Below are 13,887 nucleotides of genomic sequence, written 5' to 3'. Positions count from 1 at the left end.
AACCAGGAATGTAGTCTAGGCAAGTGAGAACAATAGGCAAAAGAGCAATGTTGTTGAAAGTTTTACAGGAGAATGATTACTTTGGTCCAGAGAATCAGAGTAAGGATGGATGTGAATACAGAAAGGATACCGTTTTTCAGATTTTGAAATAGTTGCAGTACACTTAACAGCTGAGCATCCCCAATTCAAAAATCTGAAGACTGAAATGCTCTAGTGAGCAATTCCTTTGCATGTCATGTTGGTGCTCAAAAAGTTTCAGGTTTTGGAGCATTTTAGATTTTCAGAGAAGAGATACTCAACCTTTATTTATAATTTTTAAAAGAAATACAGCTAGTTTAAATTTTTCCTGAGGAAACTGTAACTTTAAACAAAAATTACTACAATGTTCACTGTTAAAACTTGAGTTAATATATTACTTTATTGTGACTCAAGATTATTTTCATCTGTATTTTAAATTATTTGCAAAATGCAACATGGGGATACTTAATAACACTGTATTAACTCTATCAATTATCTGCACATAATTTACGCAAAAATTTTAACCTTTCCCCCCCCATCATCACCTAATAGTCACTTCTAATCTTTTTATAATTAGCTGACACACTTTCATATAATACCAATTAATACTGGCCTAACAAAACTAAGTGAAATATGGCCAAAAATAATCATCATGCATTTACAAAACATTAGAATATTATTTGCCATTCAGAGTCAACTTTTATTGAGCACCTCCTATTTTCCAGAACCAAAAACCTTACACAAGTCTGAAAGCCATCCTTTAAGGTAAGTAATAGTATCTTCTACTTAACAGACAAAAAAACTAAGAATCAGACTGATAGAACTTGCTCAACATCATAGGCAGAAACATAATTATATTGACGGCCAATTTTAAGAAAACATCAATTTTTCACATTTGTGTCATTACTACAAAGTCTTTGCTTTTACAGTTTTCTTAAAATCATGTGAATATAAACAGTATTTTTATTTACATTACTATCACCTCTCTTTCTTAAGAGAGATTCTTTGTCTTCCTAGGTCATAACCACTTATCTATAATTTCTTGCTTATAAATTTTAATAAAATACATATAAGTGGGAATGTACAGTATTACTCTATTATTCTGGAATTTATGACACAAGGACATATTTTAAAAGCTACACCTACTAAGAAATAGATACAAATTATGATTTCTAAAATATAACTATTTAAAATTAACTTCATTAAAATTTTTGGTTTATAAATGTAACTGCATAAATACAGGATGTTTAGAAGTTTAAATGACTATGTATTTGATGGTTAGCCACACATAAGTTATGAAAATACATATTCTTTCACGTTCCTCTTCTAAGAACTGGGCTAACGGGTGGTTCCTTAGTTGAGAGTTCAACTGGAATAAAATTAGAAAAGGTCTATCTTGGCCTGGCATGGTGATTCATGCCTTTGGGAGCACTTTGGGAGGCTGAGGTGAGTGGATCACCTGAGGTCAGGAGTTTGAGACCAGCCTGGCCAACATGGTGAAACCTCATTTCCACTAAAAATACAAAAATTAGCCAGATGTGGTGGTACACACCTGTAATCCCAGCTACTCGAGAGGCTGAGGAAGGAGAATCACTTGAACCTGGGAGGCGGAGGCTGCAGTGAGCTGAGATCATGCCACTGTACTCCAGCCTGGGTGACAGAGCGACTGTCTCAAAAAAAAAAGTTTACCTTTCTATTACATATATATAATTGGAATATATACATACAACCAAAAGGTCAAATACCATAGAATTAAATAAATATCTAGTATTAAGTATATATTATCTTACAGAAAATCTGTTCTAATAGAAGTATCTTAATAACAAGGGAAGGAACTATAAAGAACCAGACAATTAGAAATCTAGTAAGTGCTTATTTTATGAATTAGGGACTGAGGCTCAATCATGATAACTTGCCCAAATCATATGCCAGTGGTAGAACCAGGTCTGATTCCTGAGCCTGACTTCTGGTCTGTGTTGTTTGACCACTTGCTTGTTTTCTCATGTTATAACTGAATCCCATTATATGTGCTAAATTTTAATTTGAAAAATTATCAAGTAATAAAACCATTTTCCTCTCCAGCTCAACTCTCTAGTTTTTCTTAAATGAGCATTACAAGAATAGGATACAGTTTATAACTTTACAGCACTCTCATAGGTTCATTAAGATGAGAACTTTACACAGAAAAAAGTTCACTTTAGATGTAGTTTGTTTGGCTGGAAAAAGCTTATTTAAAAATCACACCTGTAAAACCTCTTCACTCTATAACATAGTGACTTCATATGTTGTAAAATGGTTTTCTATAATCTTGACATTTTCTTCAGATACCCAATTTTCCTGCTTTAGCTGCCTTATAAGAGCTTCCAAAGACTTCAATCTACCCAGAGTTTGTTGCTCTTTTAACTCTAGAAGAGTTATCTTTGAATGTAGCTTAGAGACTTTTTGCCAAAGATGTTCCTTATTTATATCTTGTCTGCAGTAAGAATGTTCAATTTGTAAAACTTCTGTTCCACAGTCTACATCCTTATATAAGGAGTCTTCAATGTTCATGTCTTCCATTTCCACGGTTTCTTTTTGGGCCGATATAAAAGAATTAACTGAAGGTTTAGAATTTTCTGCAGGTACAAAAATGGCAATAACAGGTTCTTTATGTGTGTTTAAATCTTCAACTGTTTGATTAATTGTGCTGAATAAGAATGGATTTTCCTGTGCTGACTTAATTTCCATGGAATTACTTATAAAGTTTGGATTAGCAAGATGATTGGTAGTTACTTCAAGAACTTCTTGTGTTTCCAAAGACTGATGAATACCTTCTGAATTTGAAGTTGTTAGAGTAATAGTTGTAGAGTTTAGATCCTCAAAACATGTGTGAACACCACCTATACCTGTATCTTGGTTAACTGATGTTTCCAAGGTAGATTCCGGTTTCCCAGTATGTTGTTTAACTACATTAAGAGTTAACATGTTATTTTGTATACTTCCTGTTTTGGGAGCTGGTGGCTTTACCAAGGAAGATGAATGAAGTAATTCTGCATGTTCAGGGGGCACATTTGTGTTAACTATATTCTTTGTCTCATTTAATACAAATGATTCTTCTGACTTGGCTTTTAGGCATACTTCTTTCTCATCTTCCAATTTTTTCTTCTGGGATTTTTTTTTAGAAGGATCTTTTCCCTAGAAAATAATATTTTCATGTTCTGAAAAAGATGATTTTTATAGGCTTATTCTGTGAGTGCTATTTAATTATAACTTTGAGCAGTATACTGGCCAAGCCAATTTATTTAGATAAAAAAGATATTCTAAGTACATATACCTTAAAGCGTTCTTTAAAAAGCATTAACCCCATTCAACATACAGCAGAAACATTTAAGATCATTCAAAAGACAAGTATATTGGGAGGCCAAGGTGGGCAGATCACCGGAGGTCAGGAGTTCGAGACCAGTCTGGCCAACATGGTGAAGCACCATCTCTACTAACAATATAAAAATTAGCCAGGCATGGTGGTGGCCGCCTGTAACCCCAGCTACTCAGGAGGCTGAGGCAAGAGAATCATTTGAACCCAAGAAGTGGAGGCTGCAGTAAGCTGAGATCACACCACCGCACTCCAGCCTAGACGACAGAGCAAGACTCCGTCTCAAAAACCAAAATGAAACAATATAAAAAATAAAACTCATGAACTTATATTAATAACTTAGTAATGTATCTCTTGCTTCTCTTAAGCTGTGCTTCATAAGTTTAAATTTTAAAAAATTATCACTTTAGTAAAAGAACAAATTACTGCTCTCTTCTTTCCACGTATGTTTTCCCAAGTTATAGTTCCCTCTTACTCTCCCAACTGATCACTTGCCACCCTACAATTTGCCACTCTGCTCAGCATTACTCCCCTCCCCTACTCCAATACCTGATTGTCTTCAGGCAAAGAAAATATTGTTGGAACTGCAGTTTGTTTTAAATATCGAATACCCCATCTGATGTCAAGAGAGTCAGGAGTAAAATGGTCACTACATAGAAACTGGTATTTACTGGGAACCCATGAATCTCGCTTCATATTCTTTAACCACTTTTCCAGTCTTTCTTTGTCATGTAGAGGAAATCTGGAATTAAAAAAAAAAAAAGAAAAAAAGGGAAAACTTTGCTATATTTTTACAATTTTGCCAAATGCCAACCCCATATATCTGGGTAACCTATGCATCAAGTAAGTACTACAATAGCAAGGCAACCATCCCTACCAAATAAGGGCATCTTCATGATAACTATTACCATATCATCGCTGCAGTAAGATAACTAAGATGTAAGACATGTAGCCAAGGCTCTTATCTGATAAGAGCTGAACACAACTCAGAGTCCCTTCAAGTAAAATATATGTGTTCCTATAAAGGATAAAATCTATTTGTATTTTGTATGGATTATGTTCCATTTTTATATTGTTGTACAGTTTGCCTAGAACTAGAAAAGAGCTATGTATAAATTATAAATTCCTATTCAAATGTATTTCATAATATCACAAGTCAAATGGTTTGTCTATAATTCAAGGCAGTATTAAGTTTTATGATCTTATTTATGTTAATATTTAAAAAATAAGTAGGTGTTATTTCAAACAAATCATTTAGCTGAAAGAGTACTGAAAATATTCTGGTCTCTTTACTAGCATCAGCTTCAATTCTATCTATATGTAATTTAGTCTAATAGTACTACACTTCTATAACCAATGAACTGGAAACTCCAAAATTCAAATTCTGAAAGAGAAACACTGATACGAGAAAAGAACGAAACATAATAAAAGGGATAATCTCATGTATTTTATATGAAACAAATCAAATACAAACGGCAAGACAGCTCTGTATACATTTTGTTCCTGTACCTGACAATAACCTGGATTTAGAGTTGGTCCTAATATTACTCTGTGTTTTATAGGCAAAACTGAACTAACAGCAGAATTTAATAGAAAATTTTTCTTATCAATCTAAAAAGGTTTGGGTCAAAGTATACAACACAACATTTGAAAATGGTTTAGATTCCATTAGATAATTTTCCAAGAACACAGTCCAAGACACATACCACATAATTTCCTGTTTTAAAAAAACAGTAACAATATAAGGTTTCTCATATGAAATGTAGCTGTTATATATTACCTTCCCCCAATCCCAACCATTTAGCTTATGTTTTGTAGTAGCATCATTTTTTCCCCCATAAATTCTGGTTAACTTAAGATGCCAAAGAGTGTCTGGGTACTCTGTAAGACATAATTTTTAATCCTAATATCCTTATGTGGAAAAAAATCAGATAAACTACCTTTGGAAATTCTAACCTTAGAAACAGTATTAATACATGTTTTAAAAATATTTTAGCTTTACAAATATTAGGTTGTAAGTATGACAAGCCTAACCAGGAAAGGAACTTAAAGGCAAACAAATTTTCTTTTAGAGTACCTGACTTCTTCTGGCCATTGGTAAATTCATATCTTTTGTTAAAACTGAAATGAGAATAGGCCTTTTACAGTAATGTTTTTTACTGTAAATTCATGTATATGGATGCTGTTTACAAATTATTTCCATTGTATCTATATGTTATTATCAAATCATTAAAAAAGTACTTTGTGAATATCCTTATTGGTGACTGAACTGTATTGTTTCCTCAACAGGTAAGTATCTAAGAAATCTTCTTGATCATGTTTCCTGAATAAATCACATCTTTATATCAGTTCAATTTGTTTGACTGATAATTTTGTTTCATTGTCTTATGTAATTCCCAAAACAGCATATGATAATCACAGTACAAGCTGGACACTATATTAACTGAATTCCTAAATTCATATACATTTAAACTAGAGTTTACTGTAGTGTTAACATGAACAAATTCAATTCAAGTTTGGCGCTACTGGAGAATAAAACCAATTCAATTTTTATTTTATGGATTACACACAAAATTAAAAAAAAACACTATAAATAATCCCACTTTTACTAAATTCAGTTTTCAGTGAAAGAAATCTTTACGATTCACTTCCATTTTTTTCCTTCCTTAAAAGTTACTGTAAGGTCCACAAAAATTAGTTAAAAATGTTAAGTGTGGAATTATATCACATCTCCAATATCAGAGCCAACTAAATCTGGGAAATTAAGGGTTCAACAAGATTTTTTGCTACAAACATTCTCAGAGATAGAGCCATTAATACAGTAGCATTTGCCTATAAACTGAAAGTGGATTAGATTTTTTTCCTCCCTAAAACATCTCTTTGCATCTTGAGGCTGGGCTTCAAGGGAGACAATCCTGGAAATATTGCCACGGAGTGTGAATTACTCGGGGTTATCAGTTTGTTTGTTTTTGAGACGGAGTTTCACTCTTGTTGCCCATGCTGGAGTGCAATGGTGCGATCTCGCCTCACTGCAACCTCTGCCTCCCGGGTTCAAGCGATTTTCCTGCCTCAGCCTCTGGAGTAGCTGAGATTACATGCATGTGCCACCACACCCGGCTAATTTTACGCTTTTAGTAGAGATAGGGTTGCTCCATGTTGGTCAGGCTGGTCTCGAACTCCCGACCTCAAGTTTTCTGCCCACCTAGGCCTCCCAAAGTGCTGGGATAACAGGCGTGAGCCGGTGGGGTTATCAGTTCTTTTTCCATTAATTAAAATACTGGAAAGCAGCTGAATCATTAGTAAGTCCTTCAGGTTTAAAGTAAAATCGGCACGAAACAACTGCTGAAATCTGAACCAGGTTAGATAGAAATAAATTGTTTTTAAATACATGAAAAGATGGGAATGCATGATTTTAAATAAGCTGCGTTTCATATATTATTAATCATGTAAGTACTATTAATATGTTCACTTTATAGATAGATAGAGGCACCCAAAGCCTAAATAATGTGCAAGAGGTCATTCAGCTACAAAGTAGTGGAACCAGGATCTAGCGTTGAAGCCTGGACCCCTAATTATTATAAGACACTGCTTTCCTGTATTTCTGAATAAAAATCAGTGCTTCCATAGTTTCATGGAAATATTTCCTGGCTCTAGTAATTCAGAATAACAGAATAGTGCCCTGTTCTCTGCAGAGTATATACAGCCCTAAGCAGAAGACTAGCTTTTAATTCTGGCTCTGACACGAAGCTTTCCAAGCCGGTTACCTAATCATTTTGGGACTCAGTTTCCTCAGGAGAAAAGTGGGATGAAATTGTACCTATGCACCTAACTCGCAAAGGGTGTAAATTAACTTTGTGTGCATCTTTCCACTTCGAAGGTTTCACGTATCTTAAATGGTGGTTAATGTTGTTCAATGAAATGAGATCACGTGAGGCGGGGAAAAGACTGTGAAAACCACAGAAGTCCGCGCAAACTTGACAGTTTTAACTGTTCTACTAAAACCCAAACAGGACCCTGGGTCTCGCCACCAGCCCGCAGTCCTCGGGCAGGAAGGGCATTGCTAGGTAAACTGACGGCCTTTCCACCGTCTTCCAGCGGGCGACGGGACACCTACGGAAAGCTGAGGACTCATATGCAGAGCGGACAGGAGATACCCAAGCCCAAAGGCCACAGGACCGCGACACCACAGTGAGGCTGACGCTTCTGCTTCAGAGACAACTTACGGGTAAAAACTCAGCTTCCGGTCTTTATTGTTTCGTCCCCGGCGGTTCTTACAACAAATCGCTGCGCAATAGCGGGGCATCACTCGGGTGAAGCCCGGGGAGACCCAGGCAAGCGACAGGTACAGGGCTTCCCTCCTCACTGAGGCTGCGCCGCAGGTCCAGGCCTCTCGAGCCAATGCGCCTGCGCTGGCATTAGCCGGGAAAGCCGCCTAGTTTGTCGACTCACTTCCGCCTCCGCGGGTTTAAGCACCACCTTTTCGGGGTTGGAGCCGGAAGTGGCGTCCCGACCTAGCGGCAATAACAGTTTTCCACGTGCGCGTAGAGCGCCGGGGTCACGTGGGCAGGCGTTAGCCAATGGGGAAGCGTTTCGTGTTGGTCGTCTGAGATGGTGGCGCCAGCGGCCGCCTTCGGCCAGTGAGGAGCTGGCTGAGAGGAGACTGGGCGCCGGCGGCGAAGAAGGAGCGCTAGGTCGGTGTACGACCGAGATCAGGGCTCTAGCCAGCCGACCCGAGCCAATCGTCAGGGTCGCCAACGCCTCAGCTCTGTGGAGGAGCAGCAGTAGCCTGAGGGTGCAGGTGAGGAACCAGGCCGGGGTCGTGGGGAGGTGAGTTCGGAGCGTCCCCCGAACCCAGGCCTGTCTTTGTGAGCTGACCTGGCCTCGGCGTCCGCCACGGTCGCCGCAGGGACAAACGGGCTGCATGGTTTTTGGCCGGGAGAATGGGAGAACGGAGAGAGTGGCATCACAGAATCGTGTTTTGAGTTGTGCCGCTGGCTTTCACGGGCGCCGGACTGGAGCTCTGGCCGCGGGCAGCCTCTATGGCGGGGCCTGGGCGGGCAGGGAGGGTGCTAGTCGCCTTTAGGTGAAGGTTGGACGGTCCAGCCTAGCTAGCCACCGAGGCTGGGGAATAAGGCACAGGCTGTTGGCTGGCGGGTCCGTCTTGGAGATGAGAAGTCTGTACAGTACAAAAGCTAGACTGCTTAAAAAAATCATCAGATGTCCACTCTGAGACCGTGGAATAACATCTACGGAACCAGTGAGGCGCCTTCCTGTCAGTTTTAGATCCTCCCTTTGACTGGGGAGCAACCTGCAGTCGACGCAGCGTCCATGGGACACACTGTGTTACTTAAACCAAGAGGTGGTTCTTGATCCTTGGTACCCGTGACTACGAGTAACTCTCTGAAAATAAGCAATCCTCCTGCCTGCTAATTACTCTCAGGAAAGGCCACTGGAGAGGAAGCCAGGCAATTTCCACAAACCGTAGTGTTTTTCGTCAGCTTTGTTATGGCATCATAGGTTACTAAGGAGTCTGGTGGTTCCGTATTCAAAAAACAGAATCCCTTGGTTTTGAATCTTAAGTCATTAAATACATGTTGTCAAGAATTCCAAGTTAACATTTTTTGAATGGTTTATAGGTAAGAGAAATATTTTAACTACTGAGAAACTTGAAAGTAAGAATCTGCCTTAACCACAGTGCAGACTATCAAAGTTCATTTTTCTGGCAGCTTTAGCAGAAATCTCAAATTCTGTTCATCATGAGTTTTAAACAATATTTGGCCGTGCTTCCTGGTTAAACATTTGGGATGTTAACATTTGGGAAAAAGACAATATTCTGTTGTATTATCAGTATTAGTATTGTGTTATTAACTCTATTTGCAGTCCTTGGCTCACCTGCTGAAATGAAAGCTGAATTTTTAGAGAGAGATTAGTGCTAATTTAGATATACTGGACTATTTACCTTGGTGCTCCACCTTTTTTTTTTTAATGTGTTTTTTTTTTTTTTTTTCTCTGAGGTTAAACACATTATTGATCTCAGGATATGAATTCTTTAAAGGAAGGTTTGGATCTTATATTAATTGGTTTTTTTTTCTTTCTTACAATGCTTGATATGATGAATCTTCCATGTGAACTAGTTAAAAATCAGTTATTTTAAATTTTCTACCTCCTCTGTGTATGGCCAGAGTATTAGTGGACAGACAAAGCCAATAATTCTTTTTGTTCTCAATAAGGTTAAGCCAATTTGGGAGTTAAAAAATCTATAAGTGAAGTAACACATGAAAAAAATCTATAAGTGAAATAACACGTGAACAGGTACAAGATATTGCATGCTTAACATTTTGATACTGCATTAGGTTTACCTTGTATTGGATTTCTTTTAAAAGAAAAAATTTTTAAGATTAGCCCCATCCGTAACATTTTTTTTTCTTTTATGTTTTAGGATATTAGAAATGGCTACTCCCCAGTCAGTTTTCATTTTTGCAATCTGCATTTTAATGATAACGGAACTAATTCTGGCCTCAAAAAGCTACTATGATATCTTAGGTGTGCCAAAATCGGCATCAGAGCGCCAAATCAAGAAGGCCTTTCACAAGTTAGCCATGAAGTACCACCCTGACAAAAATAAGAGCCCTGATGCTGAAGCAAAATTCAGAGAGATTGCAGAAGGTAAGTAAATGACAATCTCTGAAGTCTCAGGAGTATTAACTAGTAAGAAGAATGATAGCTAAGAAGTGATTGTATTTGAAGGTTTTGTGGAGGTGGTAGAGTGTGATTTTTGTATAAATATTACATGATTCTCTGAGATTATTTTCTTATCACAGATGCTTTGATTCGTGAATAAATAGGTGAAAAAATAATAGATAATTTTATTGGTATATAGAACTAAACATATTGAAAATGTATTCTATATTATTTATAAAATAACTGTTGTTTCTATGGCAAAAGCGATTTTAGAAACCCAGAATTCTTATCAACTAACTTATGAAACAGAATATTTTACTATTTTAAACATTAAATACTTAAAAATTAAGCTAGACTCTAAAGTGCTTTGTTCTTCACTTGATCTGTTTCAAAGCCATATTTGTCTTTAAAGAAAACATTAAAACAAATTTTGACTTCAGACTAGTTTCTAAAACAAATTGCACCTCCTGAGCATTCAGTAATTATTGTTGGGTGGAGGTAACTGAGTAGGGAGTTAGAATTAAACATTTACTTTAACTAGAAAGGAGGTGAAAAATCTTAATTCCTATTCATTGTTTATAGTTGACTAATTTTTTAATACAAGTAATTATTTCACACCAATAATATGAAGATTAAAGAACCCTATAATTGTTGCCCACATGTTTATTTGTAGTAATGGTAGCATTCATTTAATGACTTTATTGTAGATGGCATTGTGCCAACTGCTGATAAAACAGCAGTTAATAAGACAGTTTCTGCCCTGTTTTATAGTTTTAACTTGATGCTTATGTTTGTAATGTTTTTTTTTATTTCTGATGTGAAATTCTTCCCTAAAACAATAGTGTTCAATTAACTTACTTGAAGAGATTTGAATATATTCAATTTTGAATATTGTACCTTCAGGAACTAAAAATATTTTTATCTCTTTCAGCATACGAAACACTCTCAGATGCTAATCGACGAAAAGAGTATGATACACTTGGACACAGTGCTTTTACTAATGGTAAAGGACAAAGAGGTAGTGGAAGCTCTTTTGAGCAGTCATTTAACTTCAATTTTGATGACTTATTTAAAGACTTTAGCTTTTTTGGTCAAAATCAAAACCCTCGATCCAAGAAGCATTTTGAAAATCATTTCCAGACACGCCAGGATGGTTCCGGTAGACAAAGGCATCATTTCCAAGAGTTTTCTTTTGGAGGTGGATTATTTGATGACATGTTTGAAGATATGGAGAAAATGTTTTCTTTTAGTGGTTTTGACCCTACCAGTCGGCATACAGTACAGACTGAAAATAGATTTCATGGATCTAGCAAGCACTGCAGGACTGTCACTCAACGAAGAGGAAATATGGTTACCACGTACACTGACTGTTCAGGACAGTAGTTTGTTCTTTTTCTGTTCTCAGTAAATCCAACTAGTTGACTTGTCCTCATTATCTTTGATGCTAAACGATTTTCTGTGAACTATTTTGACAAGTGCATGATTTCACTTTAAACAATTTGATATAGCTATTAAATATATTTAAAGTTTTTTTTTTTTTTTTTTTTTTTTTTTTTCAATTTGACAAATTCAGCAACATTCAACTAGTAGAGAAATGCTAATTTCCCTGATTAGGAAAGTTTCTTTAAGAAACATGTAATTTTTGCCTAGCCCTTTTTCTCTACGTGCCCTTGGGCTCATTAATGTCACCAGTTTTATTACCAAGAAAAGATTGAGTTTACCTGATTAAACTTTAAAAGTTATTGTAGATTTAAATTGTGTGAACCTAATGATTTTTGCAGTGAAACGTTTACTAATTCAAAATTGCATGTTCGTTAACATCTGTGACTTGGGTTGCAAAATGTTCATATAACTATAATTGAGTCATTTAGCAAAGGAGAACAGTATCTTGGTTAATTGCTACTGAAAGGTTGGGAAAGAGATGGTTTGATATTTACCACAGCACTGTGTCTTTCTACAGTAGAACTGGGGTAAAGGAAATGGTTTTATTGCCCATAGTCATTTAGGCTGGAAAAGTGTTGAAAACTTACAAAATATTGCCAAGAGATTGTCATGTGTTTGGTCCCAGGCTAAAAATGATTTTGTAGTGTTGAAATCATAGCTACTTAACATATCTTTTCACATTTCTTTCTTACTTGTTGGCACTCTAGGTCTTAATATGAATTTATTTGTGTGTGTAGTGTCTCTTCTCTCTACTCATCTTTATCTAGAGATTGAATAATACCTCATTCTGTTTGTAAAACCAGCCAGTAATTTCTGTGCAACCTTATTATGTGCAATATTTTTAAATACTAAGAAATGTGTGCTTTTGTTTTCTGATAGACTTATTTCTTTAGTTCTGCAGTTTTCCACATTATACTCCATATGAGTATTAATCCTATGGCTACATATTAAAATAAATATCTCATACAACAGTGTATGTGAGAGAAATACAAATATTTACAACCTGATATTCTTTGTTGTTGTTTTATTGTTAAAAGTTTATTATGCAACTCTGAAGGTGTAGAGGGCATACAAGCTATGAGACATGCTGATCACAGGCTGTTTCCACAAAGTTACTTTTGACTAACCTGAAAACCCAGATAGGATTTTGTTTGATTGTCATTGGTAATTTCTACTGCATCCCTACCATCCTTCTCTCACAAATTTTGATAGCTTGAAGATCTTCTAATTACGGTTATGTTGTATTTGCTTGCTAGGAGCCAATTGTTCCTGCTCCAATTCTTTCCTCTTTAGGCCTGATTGGGAAGAGGCAGAAACTTTACATAAAGCTGTACTTCTTAATCATCTTTAATTTGAAACTGTTAAGAAAGTGAATTTATTCTGTTATATTTATGTAACTTATTTCTTGAAAGTTATATCTACTAGTTTTGTTTAATAATAATAAAATTAGCTATCTCTTGAATTTTGGGCTGAGGATTATCTGTAGCCTATTAAAAAAAAAATCAGAAGTTTTGAGACATTCTGGTAATATATAAAACAGAAGAGTGTGGATTGGGAGAGAAATCAGAACAACCACAAACAGGATGTCCTGGAGAAGCTTTAAGGATTGGATTTGGGCGAGGATAGTGAGAAACCAGCCAGAATTCATTCATACTGATTTATTGAACAACTGCATTGGAAAGCTCTGCTCTTCGGTACTCCCTCCAGTTAAGCAGTTAACAAACGTAACTTTTTCCTCAGGTAAGGGACTAAGAACAAGTTTTAAAAGAAAGGGGTTATCTGGGGGAAGCCTTCCGAGTTGAGGGTATTAGGGCGTGAGGTGAAGGCAGAGTAGAGGTGAAGTGACTTCACTTGAAGGTCAAGAGGGTGCTGGTGAGAAATGGCAGCACTCCCAGAGTAAAGCCTTCTTATGTTGACATGGTGAGAAACAACCCTGCATACGCAACTGTGGGTGCCTGCTGGTTAAAAACCCCTGACAATTTAGCCGGGTATGATGGCCTGCACCTATAGTCCCAGCTACTCTGGAAGCTGAGGTGGGAAGATCCCGTGAGCTCAAGAGTTTGAGGCTGCAGTGAGCCATGATCGGCCACTGCCTGACAATCTACTGAGAACCATCATTCCTATTCAAAAAGGAGATCTAATGCAGACATGTAACTGCTGAAGAAACTGCTTTTCTCAGCTATCTGTGCAATTTGATCTAATCCTTCATAAACACATACTGATATCTAAGGAATGTCAGACATTTAAGGAAAACTAACAGCTGGGAAAGGAGGCCCTGACAATTAGCCCTGACAATGTAAGAGATTGAAAGAATTTAAGATTCTAGTATCAGATTGTTTGATAGAATACAGCATCAACAAATAAGGACAGTTCTTGTCTTAATCTGCTTCAGG

The 13,887-nt window shown here is 36.7% G+C and overlaps 2 protein-coding genes across 4 annotated transcripts; one reads left to right on the top strand and one right to left on the bottom strand.

The window, feature by feature from the left end:
• Window positions 1–399: 399 nt before the first annotated feature.
• On the bottom strand, window positions 400–8,056 carry THAP5 (THAP domain containing 5). Of its 3 annotated transcripts, none has more exons than XM_032276298.1 (4): window positions 7,594–7,853; window positions 4,042–4,112; window positions 1,571–3,192; window positions 400–1,438 (listed from the first exon to the last, which is right to left on the bottom strand). In XM_032276298.1, the coding sequence occupies exon 3, from the start codon at window positions 2,980–2,982 to the stop codon at window positions 2,281–2,283; it is 702 nt and encodes a 233-aa protein (XP_032132189.1). In that variant the 5' UTR covers window positions 2,983–3,192; window positions 4,042–4,112; window positions 7,594–7,853; the 3' UTR covers window positions 400–1,438; window positions 1,571–2,280. The 3 variants fall into 3 exon arrangements, with proteins under 3 accessions (XP_032132189.1, XP_032132191.1, XP_032132188.1); XM_032276297.1 differs by having other exon boundaries at window positions 687–1,438; window positions 3,920–4,112; window positions 7,594–8,056; XM_032276300.1 differs by lacking the exon at window positions 4,042–4,112 and having other exon boundaries at window positions 7,594–7,749.
• DNAJB9 (DnaJ heat shock protein family (Hsp40) member B9) lies at window positions 7,943–12,956 on the top strand. Its single transcript, XM_032276301.1, has 3 exons — window positions 7,943–8,168; window positions 9,810–10,036; window positions 10,983–12,956. Exons 2-3 carry the CDS (start codon window positions 9,820–9,822, stop codon window positions 11,432–11,434), a joined length of 669 nt encoding a protein of 222 aa, XP_032132192.1. The 5' UTR covers window positions 7,943–8,168; window positions 9,810–9,819; the 3' UTR covers window positions 11,435–12,956.
• Window positions 12,957–13,887: the final 931 nt, after the last annotated feature.

This window comes from Sapajus apella, unplaced genomic scaffold (genome assembly GCF_009761245.1).
Source record: "Sapajus apella isolate SASKATOON/1434 unplaced genomic scaffold, GSC_monkey_1.0 scaffold7, whole genome shotgun sequence".
In the NCBI taxonomy this organism is placed as follows: domain Eukaryota; kingdom Metazoa; phylum Chordata; class Mammalia; order Primates; family Cebidae; genus Sapajus; species Sapajus apella.
This window is presented reverse-complemented; position numbering and strand designations above follow the sequence as displayed.